Source organism: Poecilia latipinna, unplaced genomic scaffold, assembly GCF_001443285.1.
Source record: "Poecilia latipinna isolate Pla-1442-1.1 unplaced genomic scaffold, P_latipinna-1.0 Scaffold609, whole genome shotgun sequence".
NCBI lineage: Eukaryota > Metazoa > Chordata > Actinopteri > Cyprinodontiformes > Poeciliidae > Poecilia > Poecilia latipinna.
In genome coordinates this window covers 121,771-142,503 of record NW_015113225.1, presented here as the reverse complement: position 1 = coordinate 142,503, position 20,733 = coordinate 121,771, and the positions used below count along the sequence as shown (strand labels likewise).

The following is a 20,733-nucleotide window of genomic DNA, read 5'->3' as shown; positions in this document are numbered from 1 at the left end:
AGAGAACCCAGAAGACAGGTCGGGGTTTAAGTTGGGGGAATTTTTAAAGAAGGGTTGGTTTTTTTTAAAAAAAAAAAAAAAAAAAAAAAAAAAAAAAACTACTTAAACCTTTGCACATGTCAAAAAGTGTCAAATATGGAAAATTATGTGGTGGAAAGCTAACACTGTACTTCACACTGAATCCACCATGCCCACAGTTAACTATGGATGTGGCAGCATCTTGTTGTTGGGGTTCTTTTGTTCAGCACTCGTGTGAAAACTGGTCAGAGATGATGGGAAGTTAGATGTAAGAAGAAAGGTAGCCAATCGCAGGGTAAACCTGGAAGAAGAAAACATACTAAAGGCTCCAAAAAGCTTGCAGATATTCTGACAACAAAATGTGGTTCCACAAATTATAGATGCAGGGTGGCTGAATACAAATTTACATCTTTTCTTGTTGTTTTTATTCGTAAAATGCTTTGAAAACCTGGAAAAGCTGCTTGTTGTGATTTTTTTACATTTTTGCACAGTTTGTTTATCTCTGTCACATCATAACCCAGTAAAATCCATTAAATGTTGTGGTCTTGTGACATTACAGAGAAAAGAAAAAAAAAAGTCAAAGGTTACGAACAATATTGCAAGTTGTTGGCCACCCTTCAGATACTGGAGTGTCCTTTTATAACTCATGGCTTCCTAGACCAAAATGGCCCCCTATTTTACTTTTTACTGCCCTCAGCACAACAAAGCGAGCTGAGCAAAGCCCAAACTGCAGCATCATTACGATGTGATCTATGTATAAATGTAAGGAGGCAGGGCAGAGTTAATGTGCTGAAGGGGTCACAGAGTGGACCTCTCATGAATATATGAATAAAACACCTGGAGAAAAACTTCCCTTATGACTAATAATTTCTTTCTCCCACTCGGACTGTATAGAGCTGCAATCTGCCTGCACGCTATATTAGATTCGGTTCTCCTGTACGTTGAAAGTGGGCTGACTATTAAAACCTGTCGGTTATAACCCACCACTGTTGCACAGTTTCTGTATTTCCTCTCACACAGAATGAACTCGCGGAGCTGTCAGGGTAATATAGGGTAGACCGCTCGAAGGTGTGATATAAGAACGAGTTGGAGCCTCAGGCTGGATTCTGGGCTCTCTTCATGTTCAACGCATGTAGTGTTGTGTGTGTGTGTGTGTGTGTGTGTGTGTGTGTGTGTGTGTGTGTGTGTGTGTGTGTGTGTGTGTGTGTGTGCGCGCGTGTGTGCGTGTGTGCGTGTGTGCGTGTCTTTCTGTTTTTATTTTAATCAAAGTTCTCTGTGCCTTTTCCAGTCTGTCACTGTGCACGTATAAAAAGGCCTTTTCCAAATTCAGTTTCCCTTTTTTCGCTGCCATGTGTCGGTAATGACAGTCATATTTCCTGCAAAAGATTAGCTTCTGTCGGAGAGAAAATAAGTAGCTACTTTTTTGGGGGTCAGGTTTACCTCCAAATGCACACGTCGCCATTTCAAATACTCTTGCCTGTTTACGTTATTACTACAGATATGCTTTAATAAAACCAGGAATTGCTAAAACATTTATAAATGTGTTTATGTTCAGTGATGATGCTGTTTTTTTGTGTTTTTTTTTTTTAGGATTATGGCTGTGAAACCGCTGCTTGTGCACCATCAGTCTTTTATTTCATTTTCATTTTATTTCTTCACAGCCATTTTCAGATTTTGCACTACGTTGAAGACTGCTCATAAGAGAGTCTTACAATTAAGACTCAATTGGCTGCATGATCAGAGCATTGGATACAATCAGCTGGATTATTTTTTTTTTCCTCAGGTGGACTTGGCAGGTTTTTTTTGTACCTGGCCATATGTTACTACTTAGCAGACAGTCATTTTGGAGATTATTTTTAATGCAACCATCTTCATGCCCTTTCAGTGTTTTATTATATTCCTTTCATGCAGAGCTGCTGTCTTGATTACATATTAGTTGTTTGAATTTACTACACACAACAAATCCAGAACATAGAAGATAAGTTCTAGATAAACAAAGAATAAAATCTGTTAAAATTATCTGAATCATTTCAGTGCTGATCTTTTTCTTTTACAGTCTAGGATACTGATTAAACAAGAAGTGGATGCAGTGTTGTCCTTTCTATCTTTGATCTGATGGATGATTTTTATGAAGGCATTTTTGGTGCATTAATTTAAATAAATTACTTTGTCATTTTAGATAATGATAAAAACAATAAATAAAAATAATAATAATGATAATAAAACGCACAAAGTCAAACTGGCAAAACATTTGATTAGCTTATTGACTTCAATTTCATCCAAAAGGCTCATTGGGTCTCTCACTCGGAGAGAGGCAAGCTTCTTGTTGACTAAGGTTTTGACCATCTGACTGTGAGCATGTGGGTTGGTGATCAACCAGAAAAGATTATTCTACTATTGCCCACAAATGACCCGAGAGAGGTTATTTTGGTTAGACTGACAGTATTGAAAAGGACATTTTAAAGAGCAGACATTTCTTGTTGGTTAAAGAGTAAATCTAAAGTTTTTCTGTGCACTTTACCAGACCTTTAATTTTCCTAACATAAAAATGTATTTTTAAAAGTCACAATATTGCTCATGACTCAGAGTTTGCATGACTTACTTCAAAAACATCTTGCGTAAATAAGTGAATAGAGGTTTAAGTATTTTTTTTTTTTTTTCTGGTTCAAGCATAAACATAACCTTTTTTTTTTTTTTTCATATTCTTTCTCTGACCCCCCCGAAAAACCCCGACAAAACAAAATCATCACAAGGCGCAAGTCCCTCCGGAGAAAATCCTTGAAACTGAATAAACTCTTGCAACGTAATCTTACTTCTTATCAAGGTCTTCGTCAACAGTCAAGATCATGAGGCCAGATTGGTTTGAAAGGAGTTACTGAACTTGTGCCCAGAGCTGAATTGGCACTTTAGTTGTTCTGTTTTTATTACCGTTAAAAATGGATTTCCTCGGTTCATATTCTCCTAATGAAAGGTTTGGTTTTTTTTATCTGACAGTGTTATGAGACACTTTTTTTTTTTTTTTGGAGAACACTGGAACCTTTTTTTTTTTTTTTGTAAAAGGACGATACGGTTTTGAAAATAATATCAAACAACCAGCATCTTACACCTCCGGCATGACATCTGGGAGACCGGAAAAATAAAAGGACACAGAAGACGAGAAGAGGCTGCCCAGCGTTGTCTGAGGGTGTACTTGTTCTCGTCAGAGGTCGCTGAAGTGGGACGATTGCCGAACTCTCAGACCAGACTGATCTAAATGTCACAGCTCTGAAGAGCAAAAGGTTTCGCTCTTTTTCTTAGATGTATTTTAGGAATTGTTTTCTCGCACTGTATTATTCGTTGGCACTCAAACGATGACTCCATAACTGAATCGTCCGTTTACTCACAGCAGAGTCCTTGTGATTCAGAAGTGCTCTGACATTTGATATGCACTTGAAATCTGATACTTGCATGTGCTGTTTTTGCTCCATCTGACATTCAATCCATCTGAAATCAGGCTTTTCTATACCAGTTATGGTTACAAAAGTATTTCTATTTACCAAGTAATCACAGAGCTGCTTTAAAAATGTGTTTTTTACCTCCTTAGATTCACATATTTAAATGTATTTCCTTACTAATTGGATCAAACATTTTGTGTGTACTTAAGCTTCTCACAACAGTTTGCCAAAGTTTTGGCCTTTTCTCCCTTTCATAACTGGTGTGATCTAGTCAATAGTTTCTAGTCTCACACATTTTCTATGCGACTGATATCAGGACTTTGACTTTGTTGTTCTGCCACGTTGAGCCTAATTTTGCAGTGTTGTTTGGGTAATTGTCAATTTAGAGGCGTTTGTTCAGCAACTCTCCCACAACATGATGCTGACACCCTGTTACTTCTAGAATATTCACAAGGTGTTTTTCTTTTACCTTGCAGATGTTGCTCTTAAATACACAATCTCTGGGACACAGAACATGTATGCTTACTGAACGACATAATGACTTAATATCCCCACATTTTTCATGCAGAACTTACAAAATGTTGGTTGAACAGATTAATGTGGCAGATTTAGGTATCTAGAAATCGAAGGAGTCAGACTTGTTAAGGTCGAAAAAAACATTTTTTCTGTGATCTTGCCTTATTCAATACCTTACGTCCATCCACAGATGTTCCTTCATTTGTTGTGAACCATCTGATCAGACTTTTACCAAGTTATGACAGAATTATCAGTTTCCCAATTTGTTAAAATTGGGAAATTTTAACAATAATTATTTTTCTTCAATGTGAAGAAAAAGAAATATTTTCTTCACATTGAAGAAAATAATTCTGATTTTTTTTTTTTTAAACATTATCCTCCTCTTTTCACAGGAACTGGAGAGAGTGACAGCATTACAGGCCAATTTGCAGCTGGCAGCAGTCATTTGCACTAATGCAAGAAGGTAATGATGTACTGTAACATGCTACCCAGTGACCAACCAAAAATAACTTCTCCTTGCAGAAATTGCCCCTGCAAATAAAATGCCTGTCTCATGACCGTGGTAATGTTCTCTCATGTATTCTCCTTCTGCTCAAATTGATTGTTTTGAGCCCACTTTGATAACACAACACAGACGGTTTGGAAATGTGGCAACAGACAAACTCGGGGTATATTCAGCCTGGCTGGAGTCAGGATTTGACTGCTTGCAGCATTTTAGCCAAAAAGGCCTGTCAGATATTATGACTCAAGAAATATGCACTTTTAATATTGAAATGAATTCACAATAATATTAATAATTCAACTTCTGCTACAGATGTTTGTTCTTATGGGTGGATTTAGTGGTTAAGGACATTAAAGCTACATACCAGCTTTTCTCCTTTTGCTGTATTTTTTTTTTTCCTGCTTCCTGTTTGAATATATAGTGCCTTATGCAGGATTAAACTTGGTCAAACTCACTTTGGGGTTTCTTTTGTGAAGACAACTCAGAGTTTCCAAGGAGGAGTTCACGGAGGCCAGCCTGGGTCTGTTAGCCAATCAGAGGAGGCGACAGCTGCTGACAGGGCTGCTCAAGTCACTGAGGACCATCAAGACCCTGGTAATGTTAACAAACCTCAAATGCAATGCAATTTAACACACTCAAATGCAATCAAAATCAATACTATCCAGCAAAATCATTTTGCATCATTCACTGATATAAATTTGTTATAAAAGTATTACTGATTGCACTTTAAAAATTAGGTAACTTTATGTTATTAAAGGTAAAGTTTAAACAGTAATGATTTCTTGGTTAATGTCAAGTTGTGAAGGCTTATTCATGTTCATGACATGTGTTATGTCATGTTTATGACAGTGTCATGACAGTCTTATTCACCCCCCTTCAAATAAAGTGTTACTAGGATTTCTTGTAAATACAGTCTATTGTAAGTAGAGAAACAGAGGGGGAGACACAATTTTTGATCTCTGTTTTGAACCTAACTGACACAAAACAGTGTTATAATTCGTTTTGATGTGCATTTGGCTCGTTCTTCGCTAATTGCGTCGCCACGGTTACTTGAAATGCCAACAGAAATAATAGCCCGCATGCCGAGATCCATACGCATGTTTTGATATATACATCGTTGGGTATGGTTGGGGTGCAAGCAGCGGTACGAGCCGCATGCGGCAGTTATTTTGAGGAGTAGAGCGATAGGTGCCTTCCATGCATGGCATGGAGGCATTGAAATGCCTTGAAAAGCCTTGAAAAGCAAGGCATACCTATTCTCTGCTGTGGCAGGCCCCAATTATTAGCTAAAATAAAGCTATATTTTTCATTAGTTTATGTAGTACTTTCTAAAGATAACTGCACAGAATATTGTTCCATTTTTGCCATTCTCCTTCTTGTAGAGCAACACAAATATAACAAGCTGATATTTGCGGTCATGCAAAATGCCTTAAATCCACCAGTTAAATGAGATGCTGTTTGTATCTTGCCAGGATTTAAAACTCCGTTTTCCTAATAAGTTACTCCTTTTGTTTCCACACCATGAATGTTTCTTGCAACCAGAAATATTTCTTAAATAGCCTAACTTTGGTTTTCACCTCAGTTAATGGAAAAGTATTGTGGCTTTGCTTCAGGCAGCAGTCTTGAAAGGATAGAAACGAACAGAATGTTTCTGCTTTTTGAATCTGCATCTGTGTAAAACCTTAATACCAGTAACTGGCTCATCCCTTGCCTGAGAAATGATTCAAAAAGTAGCCTTCAGTGCCACAATTTTTTTTTTTAAATCTATTTAAAGGTATAGTTTGATCAACAAATGCGGTGATATTTAAGACAATATCCGACCCGATATGTTGATAAAGATGCTAATACGGATGTATTGTTTGATCTGATATACTCTGACACATCTCATAGAGACACATCTGTGCACTGACTATGGTTATTTTTTCTTTTTTTCTTTTATAACTTGCCCTAGGTACAAATAGTGCAAAGATAGAAACAACTATCTTTGCACTCATCACTGAATACTGATTACTATTACATATGCTCTTCATATTCTTCTTGTTTTTTCTTCTTTTCAACTTACAGCAAAGGACAGATGTAAGACTCAGCGAGATGCTCGAGGTACTGTAATCCCTACAAACTCCCACAGAAATGTTCATAAACGACTTAAAAGGTCAAACATCATGGAGGGTTTTTCGCAATCGCTATTCCGCCCAAGGTTGCCAGGACGGTGTCCGCTGTGGCGACTATTTTTAGAAAAACAATAATTCTTTGGGTCAGGAACCTAATACAAAGAGAAGGGCAAACATATCAATGCCTCAACCAAGCCCTTTTTTGCTATTTATATCTAAAGTCTTTGTGGTAGGAAGCGTTTACAATAAAAATGCTGTGAATTTTCTGCCTGTTTGGGAAATGCATTAAACGACCTCACTGCTCTGCGTTCTTTTAGGAGGAAGACTATCCCGGTGCAATCCAGCTCTGTCTGGAATGTCAGAAGGCGGCCAGCACCTTCAAACACTACAGCTGCATCAGGTACAGTACGAGCAGATTTATGTGGTGGTGCAGCCGAGTCCAGGGGAGGGAAAACCTGCTGCTAGCAACATTTCGTGATAGAAGTAGGACATCAGAGTTGTGTGGTTTTGGAAAAATCACATTTCAGTTTCGCCCCCCCCCTCGCAGATTTTTTTTTTTTTTTTTTTTTTTTTATCGTGTTTCCTTTGATAAAACAGATCGAAGCACGCCAGACGTTTTTGATTTTTAACCTTCTTTCTCAAGGTTGGAAGTTGATTGATCTGGTTTGAGATGTCTCACTTTGGGAATTGTTTCCTGTTGCCATTTCTTTGTGGCTGCAGTGTGGCTCCTCCCACAATATGAAAGGCTTAGAATGTTTAAAAGTGCCTTGAAAAACTAGTAATAACTATTGATTTTTATTTTCATGTTAAATTATAAAAAACAAAATCCAATACATCTTAATTGGATTTTATGACGACAGATCAACACAAAATATGCTTGCAGAACTTTGCAAAAAAAAATCTGAACTGTGTGGCGTGTATTTTTTATTTTTTTTTTTTATTCAGCCTTAAATCTAATTCATATGAACAAAATCTAAGGCAGTTCAGCCATTTAATTCAGGAAAGTTTGACCAGGGACAAATCTAAAAGTTGAAGTACCTCAAGAACTGGAGTATCTAGACAAGTTAAGCATGTACGGGCAATATCCCAAGACTTGCAACTTTATTTTCATTGAAAGCTGAATCAACAAGGAATTGACACCGGGGAGCTGAACACAAATTCATGCCACACTTCTCAATTTTTTTTTTTCGTGAAAAAAATGAAAATACAGCATTATTTTCCATCCACTTTCCAATTATTAACTCCTTTTTGTTAGTTTTTTTTTTTTTTTTTTTCATAAAATCACTATAATACACTGAAGTTTGTGGTTGTATGTGAGTGTAAACAAGTTTAAGGACTTATGGATAGTTTGCAAGGCAGTAAGTTTCCAGCTACAGGACAGTGAATGTTGTCTCACTGCAGGCCGAGTTTTCTTCTGAGACACGATGGCATATTTGGTATACATCTGGCAGCTTCCACTTTAAGCTTACTACTGCTTATCCCCTATTGAGAAAACATCCAATTACAAGATTTAGAGACTCTGGCAGGCACCCAGTGAGCTATGACATGCAGATGGTTAAACTGTGAAACACCTCAACGGAAAGGCAACTAAAAGAAACGATTGAATCACAGGAGACTTTCATTTACATGTGAGGAAGCTCAATGGCTTTTTTAAACATCCACCCTTGATGTTTAAATGTTCCAGCAAATGTATTTTTCCTACTTTTGGATGTAGAGTAGGAATACAATTTTTTTGTGTTTAAGATTGATGGATGTAAATATATCAAACTTTTAAGCCCGCAAGCAGCATACATGTACTGTATGTTGGTCAATTGAGGGCAGCTGTTGAAATATGTTTTGGTCACAGAGCCCAACCAGATTTTATTGTTTTGACATTATTCTTATTCATGTGATTTTATTCAGAATAGCTTTTTAACTCCTTATGCTGGGGCACTTAATCTAACTGAAGCTTTTATAGTCATTAATAAAAATGTACTTGTCCTATCCTGATGAAATGTTGAAAAAAAATACAATGACTAGGGGATATTTTAACAATACCAGCTTTGTGAAAAAGAGGGAAATCTGATCCATGAACAAATATTATACACATGTGAATAATGGGATGCTGAAACCTTCTCATTGTTATCCACTCTGAAGAGAAAAGGCCAACTGAGGGAAAAGAACAAAACGATTACTCTCCAGAATAGCTATCCAATTTTCGTGTCGTTCTGGTCTCTTAGAAATGTGTTAAACATTTTAGGATGCAGAACGTTATTAAATAATCTTTTTTTATTACTTAAGCAAACAGATCTGCATGTCATCTGCCAGGCATCTCCACCCCTTTTCTTTTTTTTTTCTTGAAGCTCCATATTTAAATCCTTTTTCAGGCTATTGCATATCAGCTTTTTGTTTCAAGAAAATGATAGACCCACAGTGCTTTCTGATATTTGTAATTATCAAACAAAGTCGATGTGAATTACTTACTGTGATACTACATTGTCCGAAACGCTTCGCTCACCTCGCCATGCAGGATGCTTGATGTTCCATAAAATATGCCTCGTTTTAGAACTGTGCAATCTTACAGGCATATCGTCAACTGTTTAAAAATGTATTTTTTTATTTCTGGAGGATTTTCCTTCCACATTAAAGCTACATAATGCAGACATGCTCAGAGATGAGTCGTCTACAGAATCAATTTTTTTTTATTCTCAGGAAGTGCTGGACCTAAAACTCTGTTTGTTAGCCCCATGTTTGATTCTCAGATGGATCTATAAAAGTTCACCAACTGGTGAGTCCTTTATAAGAACGTCTTGGCAACGCTAAAGCTCAACTTGATTTCCCCTGGGAGATTTTTGTGTAATGAAATGTGGTGATATGGCTCAAGTACATAACATCATAATCCAAAATATTTTATATCAGTCAGCTGGTCTAAACAGGATCAAAGTGAACAAATATTAAAGACAAAATTTAAATTATGTAGAATTTCATTAAATTGCAAGTGGAATTTGAGCGTGTTGTGACTGTATATACTCATAATCCCTCAAACAAGTGAAAAATAAACTGATGCACTATGGCAGATGGTTGTGAAAGTGCTTGTTAACAATGTGAAGGTACACAGTAACATTGCAGAAATTGACATTTCTGCAAAACAAGCATTTTTCTTTTTCTGCTCATAATTTTTTAGTTTCTCTCTGATGTGAATCTTCCACAGTTGCTGGCTGCTTGGTTGGTTCTTACCAGTTCTTTTAGTGAAGAGACCAACTAACCTGACTGACTCTAGAACTATAGTGGATTCTAGTTAACTATAATTTACTATTTAGTAAAATTTAGTGGAACGCAAGGCACGTCAGAGTGGGATTAATGAATTGTCCATCACAATGTAGGTCTTGTTTTATATGAATATCATGTTTGTTTTCATTAAGTAATGGTTTAGCAGATTCACAATAATCCCTATTAGACAACCTTCTCAAATGCCAGCGATTTTGAACTTTTTCTCCCCCTTAAGGCAGTATCAATAATTGCATAAACCCTAATTATAAAAGCCTCTATGGTAATACTTGCTTAATATCTTATGTGGTTGTCTTTTCCGTGCTATAATCTGTTCCTCTGAACGGAGATTGTTGCATGAACCTTCTCTTTCTTCATCCTTGCATGTATTCTGTAGCTCGGGCAATTATAAAACACATCACTGCCAGTGTTGGGAATTTCACCACAGGTGCCAGGGTTCAAAACTCCTGTGCAGTGAGATAGTTAGCTGCCAGTGATAGGCTTAATCAGCTTTGGATGGACCTTTGGCAACAGTCTACATATATTTAGTGCTGATTTTTGAAATCCTCCACTTGGGCCTGTTGATGGGTGTGTCTGTGTAGAAATTTTTCTGGGATCATTATAAAATGAAATGTAGCCAGCTGGAGGACGTTTTGCTTTGGGCCCGTCTGTCCGTTCGTCCATTTCATTTTATGAGTGCAATATCCCAGGAATGCCATCAGGGAATATTTTTCATATTTGGCATCAGTTATCATTTGGACTTGTGGATGAACTTAAAAGGTCACTGTGACCTCAGATAATTTTTTTAGCCATAATTTAATAATTCATAATATTGTATTTCAGCAATGGCTTACATCTTATCCTGAAGCCTTAACTTAATCTATTAGGTAAACTCTAAACCCTAAAATCAACTGTTTCACGTCTATGAAAATGACAGTGATTAATAGATTGATATTCTGTATTAATCATAAAAGTAAATCCTCAGGTAAAGTTTTCTTCTTCATTATTTTAAGCTCAAATTGTTTTCCCCACCAAACAACTAACACAAGCCCAGAAAGACAATCCTGACTACTTCAGAGCAGCTTCAGGTTTCCTTGGAATAACAAAACTGTCATCCAGCTAATCACTTTGTATAATATCTTTATTTTTCTTCAGTATAATCCCATAATTTATTGCAGAATTACATTATATCCTCTGTTAAATAGAAATCAGTTTTATGTTTTGGATATAGTTAAGGTAGTATGTATGTTAAGCTGCTGTTTTGTTGCCGTTTGTTGTCATTTAATGTTTTTTTTTTTTTTTTACTCTCCCATATTGGTCTAGGAACATTTAATAGGTAATCTGATTATCTGACACAGTTAATATAGTTCCTTTCTGAATTTGTTAATTAATTAGGATTTTCTTATGAATTAGTAAAGTAGGCAACCAGAGAAGTCCAAGCTTATTTATTTATTTATTTTTTTTATTTTTTTTTTGGAATATTTAAACAAAATGTTCCTTAGATGTTTTGATTTACATTTCAAATGCACATTTGTGGAGATTTACAGAGCCAGAAAGAGAGAAAACAAAATAGAGTAAGGAATATTTGTTGACCTGACTTTTTCTTTGCTCCTGTAATAAATTGAGTCAGCATGAAGCAAATGAAACGTTCCCCATCGCTGTGGGAATCCCGTTTTTTATATTTATTTATTTATTTATTTTTTTTATAGGGTCTCATTTATTAAACCTCCTCATGGGATGTACTTTGAAATTCCTCATGCTGACATATGCTGAAAAAGCAGCATACAACAATTGGTATATAAAAGTTTAAATAACACTCCTGGTGAGAAATGCTTGCACATTCATTATGCACCGTTTAGATCGTACAGTGTGTTTACATAAAAAGCAATTGTACCAGTGGAGGTGCAAGTGTGCAACTGGATGTCTCCGGGGTTCCTACGTGGTTAGAAAAGGTCTAAAAATGTTTGGTATTTATTATTCAGGACTAAATAGGTTTAAGGGAATGAAAATCCAGCAATAAAAAAGCTTCCAGATTACAATTACTTAATTTTCCTAAGTAAAAATAACAAAAAAAACAAAAAAAAAAACAGAATTTCTATAAGAAAATAAAGAAAATGACTTTTATCTCTAGTTTGCCACATCAAATTTGAGTTTTTCATTGACTCATGAATCGTTTTGGTTTTTGAGTTATTAGCAGATACACGCACACTGTCTTAGAAATAAAAACAGGCCAATGTCGCTGCTTTCTTTAGGCTTTGAAACACATTGAAATGATTATTTCTTTACAAATTGATGAAATTGATATTTCACTTATCCTACACTGGTTAGGATAAGTCCAATCTAGTTCAGATTTCTTAAAGTGTTGGATTTAGTCTGATTTAATGTTATTCTGATACCAAGAAGACCAAAACCAGACTGTGGAGTAGTTGCATGTAATGTCAGTTCAGCATAATGTTGCATGATTGATGGGGAAAAAAATATACATATTTGAACTAGTTGAATGTTTTGTACTCATATGTATTACTAGTACTCATTATTACTATTATCATCAAGTCAAATGTTTATAGTCTCATCATATTGTCTTTAAAGTGTCTGCAAATTGGATCTTATAATAACGACTAAAAACATTCTCTGTGCGATTGCTATCTGGAGTCTTGGAGAATGTTTGAAATTGAAATTTTGAATAGTTTTAGGATTTGTTAGAAAATATTGTCAGTCTTGTTAACGTGACAGTGAGACAAACAATCTGTGCTACAAGGCAGAGCTTCCTCATTTGGACATCACATTATCGTTTGAACAGATTTGGTGCCCTACAGCAGCGCAGGAGTGGCCGGGCACAGTGAATGTGATTGTTCTTTGGAGCTGATAAAATATTCAGATTCAGATTTTTGATTGGGATAAGAGTTGGCTTTATTTATTTTTATTTTTTATTTTATACCGACTGTGCACTAATCAAATCAACTAGTTAGGGCATGAGAAAATAAATTTTCATTTAAATTAGTCACTTTTATGCATCTACTCAGATTCTACAGAGGGGTTGTTGTTTTTTTTGTCAAACTATTTGAAATGAGAGAAGGCCTCCTTCAGATCTGTTCTGTGAATGTGTCATCTGATTTGGTTTAAGACCGTTCCCAAGGTTGAAATGATTTCTTCTGTGAAAACACAGTGAAAGCAAAGTACAACTCTAGATCAAAGCTACTCCTTTCGCTCCTTTCACCTTGAAATCTACAACCAGAACTTGACTTGCGCAGAAAAACAAGCAACATCTGCAGAGACGTCGACGAGAAATAACTAAATCTCGTGGAATTTAGCTCGAGCGGGTTCTGCCGGTCAGGCATTCTCACTTTGGACTAAAGCTCTCCAACCTCAGTGAAAGTCTCACCTCTTGGCCTTTGGCTCCTGCATATAACCTCGTCTGCTCTTGTGGTAGCATAATGTACCCTTTGAAGCCCACCCCATGCCTCTTATTTCCCTCCCCATCTGCTTTGTAACACTGGCTCACACGACTGCAGCCAAAAATGGTGCTCCCACAAAACACGAACATCCTTAGGGCCCTTTAAGGCGCTTATGCTTGTTTAGCAAGTCAGCAAATCAGTGTAAAGGGACAAGCCTCAAAGCCCTGCAGCCTCCGAATGCCAACATTAATTGAAATAAGTTAAAAGGGGGGGGTGGAAAAATCCCCCAGATTTGTACGTGACCCTGCTGAAACCCAGTGGCCGCTGCAGGGAACAGATCGTTAATTAGCTTTTTCTTCTCCTATGTTATTTATGAATTCTTTCTGATCACAGAAGAGTGCCTGTATTAGGGAGGAACAGCAGCTGTGCACACAAGAATGCAGAATAATTATTCCACGTCTACGCAGGATATGGACGGATTAACAGAAAGCAAGAGATTGTTTTTATAATAATCAGTGTGCTAAAGATAATGGCGAGAAACACGCAGGTTCAATTTCCATTTTTCAGATTCAGTGAGTAATATATACGTCAGCCTTCCTGGTGATACTAATAAGCTTTAGAGTAATGCCTTTTAGCCGCTTTGATTCTGCACAAGTTAATCTCAGTAAATTGGTGTCGTCTAAAAGTTGATCCATTCTAGCAATTCCGTTCAAAAGGAAAAACAAGCCTATAAACAGTAAGTGCAATTGAGTGATGCTTTCCAAGGATTTATTTCTGTTCATTTAAACGAGTATAGCTTATAAACCAATGAATGTTGGATGAACCTAGGACAAATTAATACAATTATTTTTAATGCAGGAATTTTTTAGTTTAAGCATAATTACGGCCTTGACAATGGTGGAGAAGTAAAGTTGACAGTTTTCCGGAAGGCAGCTACTGAGCTACAACCAAAGCCCTGAGATGATGCCGATGTCAAGCCTTGATTAGGTATTCAGTACACCGTAAAGTACAGCCTGTGTATATATATTTTTTCTTTTAAGAAACTGAATTTGGGGTTTTATTAGCCTGCAATTTGTAATAATCTAAACAGAAAGCATATGCGTATAAATTGCTGAAAAAATAAAATAAAAACAATCTCCCTTGCCATGTTCTAATTCCCTAAATTGAACCTGAAAAAGGCTCATTAAATCAATACAGACTTTACATGAAGGTGAAAAATCAAAGCATAAGTCAATACAGATACCAGTATTGTTATCCAGCTGTGGAAAAAAAAAAAAAAAAATGTCTGAATACGCATGTCTGAACTTCAACTATTTAGTGTGGGCCATGTTGAGACCTACTTCTTCCTAGCTGTTATTGTTCATTACTGTTTAATTGCTGTCATTTTCTGGGGACTGGCTCCTGTTCTTTTCCCTGTGCTCTCTTTTAATACCATTCGCTGTGTGGTTTAGTTCCAGTTTCTTTGCTAAACTGGAACATCGGGACCAGCTAAAATATTCTGCAGTGAACCAGAGTATGTTTATCCTCTTGGCGTGAGCTCCGTGGGTGTATCTCCTTTTTGTGGTTGCCAGAAGTCTAAAGCCTTTGCTTTTCACTCTTCTGGGCCTCGCCTATGAACATTCTGATGTATTTCCTCAACGGTCTGGACCTGACGCCGATCAATTCATCCTTGTGTAGTTGAGCCAGCTTTCTAACTTTTTCCATTTTCTTTGCCTTGGCTTCCTATCTTTGTCTCCACTGAGGGTATTAGTTTTGGCCTGCTGTCTTCTATTGTAGCTGAGAGTCTAATCTGTTCCAACTCCACTAATAGCAATTATAGGTACCACAATCTCAGAATTTGATCATTTTTCTTAACTTTCAGCAGAAAAAGTTTAGCTTTAGGCATTAAATTTATTTGCATCGTCAAATGTATCTTATGTTTCTTAAATAAAAGGGGATTTGGTGAAGCTATTTAAAAACAACCCACCAAGGCTCAAGCCTACCATGAACTGGAAACTCCCGTGATACCAAGGTGAATTTAACAACAGCATGAATTGACACGGAGCCCCTGCTTCAAAAATGACACCTTCAAGCTTGAATGAAATTCACGGCTGTCCTCACGAACACTCCCAGAGAGTTTTAAGAAAAAAGAAAAGGATTTAAATATTTTGCCACTACAGGAATGAAGCTGATTTTTTTTATCACCAGCTGTCAAGTATAGCTGAGGTTACATAATGCTGAGGGTCGTACCCTGAATCTGATATCGTAAATCAAAAACTATACGTTTAAAAAGGTGATGCATGATCTCACAGGACCGATGCCATCAACCAAGAACTGGTTTTGGAATGGACAAAGAAAGCAAAAGCAAATATCCAGTAAGATTTAAGTCTTTTTGATGCCTACAAAAAGTGTGTGAAACTTGCAAAGGAGCATTAACGAAATCTTAGTGGTGATTAATGTATATTCCAGTCTTTGTCTAATTTCAGGGAAATTCAACAAAGATAATTTGAACTTCTGCTTCCAGTTCTTGTCTGTAAAGATAATTGAAAGCCTATTATCTGTCTAGAAGAAAACGGTTCCGATAAATCAATAAAAGCCCCAAATTACTATGATATTAATTACAACGACAAGTGCGTGTAAAGCCTCTTACTGGAACTGAGCATTTCTGATTTAGTCTAGCATCTCTTCTTGATTTCTCCGCCACCTCCTCATCATTCTCTCTCTCTCCAAGCAAAACCAAGATGCTTCATTAGCAATCTGTTAAGGACACACACTCCCTTGGGCTGCCGCAGTCTCACAAGGCACAACGTAAGAGCAAGCTGACCTGGTAAAGACCGCAAGCCAAGCGAGCACAGAGGCAGGGGGAACGGTGGAACAGCAGATGATTGTGAATGGAGGTAAAGGGTGGCAGAGTCACAAGGGAAATGACTTGGTGTCTCGGGATCGGCAAAACAATCGCAATGCTTGCTGCTGCTGTGCAGCTTTTCAGATGAACACATTTTCTGAGTAGAGGCGAAAACAGAACGGGAACCACAAAGACAGTGAAGACGTCTCGTGTACAATGTTGAGTTATTAATTAAACGAGTTGTGCATTCAGATGTGACTAAGACACTCGGGGAAAGTTCACGAGTTGTTTGCAAAAGTGCAGGGCTTAGGAAAACAAATGGAGTCGGGCAGAGAAAAGGAAGCAGGAAAAGGAGCCAGACTCAACAGTGTTCTGGCAAGACGAGTGTTGGAGAACCAGAGAATGTTCTGGCAGGAAAAATGGAGCCTGGATTGGAGAAGATTGAGAATGAACACGCAGGCTAAATATTTGGATGGCTCCTGTAGATGAAAATGGACCAGCAGGCTGGTGAAGCCGAGCATTCATTCTGGGAAGCAACATTGAATCTTGGGTAATACTGCTTCGGAAAACAATAGCGCTGGATTTTAACTGCTGGTGTTTACCGGAATACTAGATAATGGAGCCTGGTTTGGTATTCTGCTGAAGGCGTCGACACAAGTCTTTGACCAGCTTAATGGACTTTAGGATCGCAGGAGTCACAGCCGTCACGGTACAAGGTGGCGAGAACACACCTAGTCAGGTCCGATCTCCAATCTGATACAGGGAGATGCGAGGCCAAGCGACCCTCGCAGTCTTCAGATAACATAAGATGTATTTTTTTCAATTTACCTAAGGAATCCAGTGTACCCTCAGATAAACAGCATCAGCCTAGAACCTAGAAACATCACACAGAAAGGGCTCAGCCAAGATTTAAGCTGGAACGTTCTTGCTGTGAGGCGACAGGGATAACCGCCGTATCAGTTCTCCGCTGCATCCATCCCTGCCTTGTTTATGGAAAGGAGACATGAGACAAAATCATTTTTGTTTTGTAGTAACTGAAGCATATTTCACATAGAATTATTTCAAGGAGAGCATGAATGATGTTTGACATCTGCTATTTTTTTCATTTGCTCAACAAGCAGTAGATAAAAGAAATGACAACTTTTTCTGAAACTGAAAATAAATCTGTTTTCATTCCACAGTGAGCTGAACTCTAAACTACAAGACACTCTTGAGCAAATAGAGGTATGTGAATAGCCTGTTTTTACTACTGATATTATCTGGAAGTAATATGTTCAAACTTCATATAATGTAATAATTGATTTTTGCCTTGTGTGTGTTTTTTTTTTTAAGATTTCAATTGACAAAAAGCAAATGATGCTTTAATTTCGTATTCAGATTGTTTGCCATTGTCATTTTGTGTCCGCCACATGTTGACACAATCTCAGAGTCAACAGTATGAGCATGCAGACCCTGCAAATTGTATCTGCCATCTCTGCTCTTGTCGTGATGCATGTGCGTGATAAATAATAATGAAGAGGCTATTATGACAGAAGCACTGCTGCTGCTCTCCTGTAGATTAACTGCTTACAGTTGTGTTGGTGGACAGGAGGGAGTTTTGAATGTATCCACACACATATGGCCACTTGCTGGGGTTGCTTGTTTACCTACGAGCTTGAGCCGGTAAGCGAGCAGCACAAAATCCTGTAAATCATAAGAGTAAACACGTGAACAAATAAGCACGGTTCCACATTTCCAAAGTCGCTTTCCACCAGTTGATGTTAGTGCAGAGTTTGCAGTCAAGGGCATTTTCCTCTGATTGTAGCCCTGGAAGTATTCTGAAGCGGCATGAAAAGACTTCAATTCTACACAACACCATGGTTGGAAAAAAAAAAAAATACAGCAAAGCCTTGGAAAGCAATACACACAGACACAGTATGACCTAATGGGGTGTTGGTCCATTTTTTGCTGTCAGACAGCCTGGATCCATCAAGCCGTGGCCTGTACTTGATCACTGAAGATATTCTGTGCCATCTGGCAGCAAGATGTTACCAGCAGATCCTTCGGTTTTTTTTTTGTTTTTTTTTTAACACACACATTTTTCACCAGGGATGCCCACAAGGTATGGGAAAGTATCGATTCTAATTGATGATGATGGTTTCACACTCCAAAAACAAACTGGCTGGGATTGTTGATTTTTCTAACACACTGATCATTTCACAAGAGCATCAATGAATATCAATATATTTGAAAATGTGATTGCATGTGCATATCATGGACTGTCTAGCAGAAAAGTTGTACTACTTGGTGCAGCAGTTGCAGAAGAGGTCTGTTCTGTTTTTAGGGACTTGGTCATCTTTACATGCATACCGTCAAAAGCATACGGCTATACTTTTCAAAGTCATTTCCTACGATTATTATCACAGGAAATATAATTAAATTTAAGTCCATTTTGCTTAGATGTCGAACCAATAAGTCTGGATGAATTTAATTTCAATTCATGTCAATCATGTCCTTTAGGCTCAGAGCATCAGCTGCAGGTTTTTACTTTATCCTCCTGTGTAGCATTTTCACACAAGGCTTAAGAAAACATTGGGCGATGCAAGACATTTGATCGCTTGGCCTTTGTAGGCGCTTTGCCATCTGAGCTCAGATTATTGCGTCAAACCCGTCACACATCTCACCGCTTCTTAAATTCTTCCAAAAACACGTCCTACTTGCAACGCCTCTCTTTTCATCTCTTTATCTTTCACTTCGTTATATATTCACTCATATCCACATCCAGCTGCTCTGCCCTTGGCCTGATAGTTTTACATTTGCACATCTGTGTGTATCTGAATCCCCCTGTCTTAATACTGATAATCCCTCTTCTTTCTCCCTCTTACTTTGCCGCCTCCTCTCCTTTGTCTTCTGTCTATTTCTGTCTCCAGGAGCAGCTTGATGTCGCCCTGTCAAGGACTTGTAAGCACTTTGATGTGTTGCACTACACCAAGGTCCAGAAGGCGTACACGCTCCTTGGGAAAACCCAGGTCAGTGGTTTGTCTAGTTTGTGCCTTTGGAATGTTGATGTCTGAATGGGATTACTCTTCTTGCCCTACCTTTCTGTCTATTTCCTGTAGTTTGAGTCTCTCATCTTGACTCAAAGAGGATAACACTTGGCAATTTATTTTTCTTTAGTTCTACTATTACTCCAGAACATTCATTCAGCTGAGGTGATCAAGTCCAGGTTTATTTCTAAAAGTAATTTAGAACTAATAAATTAGCTTTAACCGTAAAAACCAAAATGTCCTCCTCGCAAAAAGCAAAAATATCTTTGCTCAACCCAGAACCTTTTGCTTTAAAATGTAAACAGTTGAGGAAATAACCCAATATCAACATAATGGATTGTCTCTAAAACCATTTGTCTGGAAATGCACAATCCCACTTAAGATTTGTTTTCTTTCTCGAGTCTGTAGTACTTAAACAATAATAAATAATAATAAAAAAACTACTACTTCTTTGATATGATAAGTAGTAGTCGTGGTCAAAGCATTTCTGATTCCAAACAAAAAGTACAACAAGGCTATACTCATATCTGAAACAAAGCATATGTCTCCCAGATTTGTCTGATTTAGATTTTTTTCCCCATAAAACTATAAAAAGGTATGATTTTTTTATCGATTGGTTGATTAGTTAAAAGACTAACAACAGTGACAGATCTTTTGCTTTGAGCCACTGAGTAAGAAAAAAAAAAAAAGGGCAAATGTTTCAGTATTTGATTTGATGATCATCGATTAGAGCTAAACGAGTTTTGGCCAGTTCTCATCTCTGGCTCGTGCATCTCTGTAGCTGTCAACGTCATTGACAAACCCTTTGTTATCATTACATCATCCAAGAGAGTTGCATTTTTATCACACAACTTTGCGAGAAAGATGGAGTGTGAACAAAAGAAAAGCAATTTAAAACCAAACACTTCAAGCTTGCATAACATGTGGACCAGGTTTACGGTTTTAGTGGTGTTTTCTTTAAAAAAAAAAAAAAAAAAGAGAGACTTTTCATCACACTTCCCACTTCACAAATTAATGTAAAATTTATACTCTGTGACTATTTTATTGCACTCCCAATCAAAAGTAAAGACACAACTTTTTATTTCTTTTTCCTTTTTTGTTTCAAATCTAAACCTTGTGAATTCACCACATTTTAACAAAGGTAGTTCAGCAAGGCATTGTACATTTGGACTTTGAAGGACAATGCATTGCACAAATGTACATTTGTTTATGACTGCTGCTTTGTCAGACAGTTCTTTGTGTTGTACCATTACAGAATCAAATAAGTACACGCCTTTATATCTTAAAGGCAGAATATTATCTGATCATCTTGGTGTGTTTTAAACAACATTAATTAGTGTTAAGTTATTGATTTAGGTTTGTTTATTCGGAATATCTGTTATGAGGTATTTTTTATTGTGGTAAATGTCCTCAATAACTTGTACAAAAATGCACGAGGCTCGCTGTATGCTGCATCTTTTTCATTTAAATGTAGGAACATTTCTCACTTGATTCAGCCTCAGTTCATTTGGCTAAAGCAGTATTTGATGTGTTACAACTTCTTTTAAGCCATTTCTGTGGCAACATTTGGGGTATCTGTCAAAAAAAAAAAAAAAAAAAACAGGGCAACAGAGCAGAACGTTTTGTAGGCTCTGAAAAAATCTTGTGGCAACCCGCAGCTA

The 20,733-nt window shown here is 37.2% G+C and overlaps 1 protein-coding gene across 2 annotated transcripts in view; it reads left to right on the top strand.

The window, feature by feature from the left end:
* vps50 (VPS50 subunit of EARP/GARPII complex) overlaps positions 1 to 20,733 on the top strand; it is a 121,052-nt gene that overhangs the window by 23,028 nt on the left and 77,291 nt on the right. For both annotated transcript variants that reach the window (XM_015042936.1, XM_015042937.1), the window contains exons 6-11: positions 4,361 to 4,431; positions 4,947 to 5,064; positions 6,535 to 6,570; positions 6,899 to 6,981; positions 17,228 to 17,270; positions 18,956 to 19,054. In XM_015042936.1, coding sequence (XP_014898422.1) covers positions 4,361 to 4,431; positions 4,947 to 5,064; positions 6,535 to 6,570; positions 6,899 to 6,981; positions 17,228 to 17,270; positions 18,956 to 19,054 — 450 coding nt within the window. The remainder of the gene's footprint in view (positions 1 to 4,360; positions 4,432 to 4,946; positions 5,065 to 6,534; positions 6,571 to 6,898; positions 6,982 to 17,227; positions 17,271 to 18,955; positions 19,055 to 20,733) is intronic.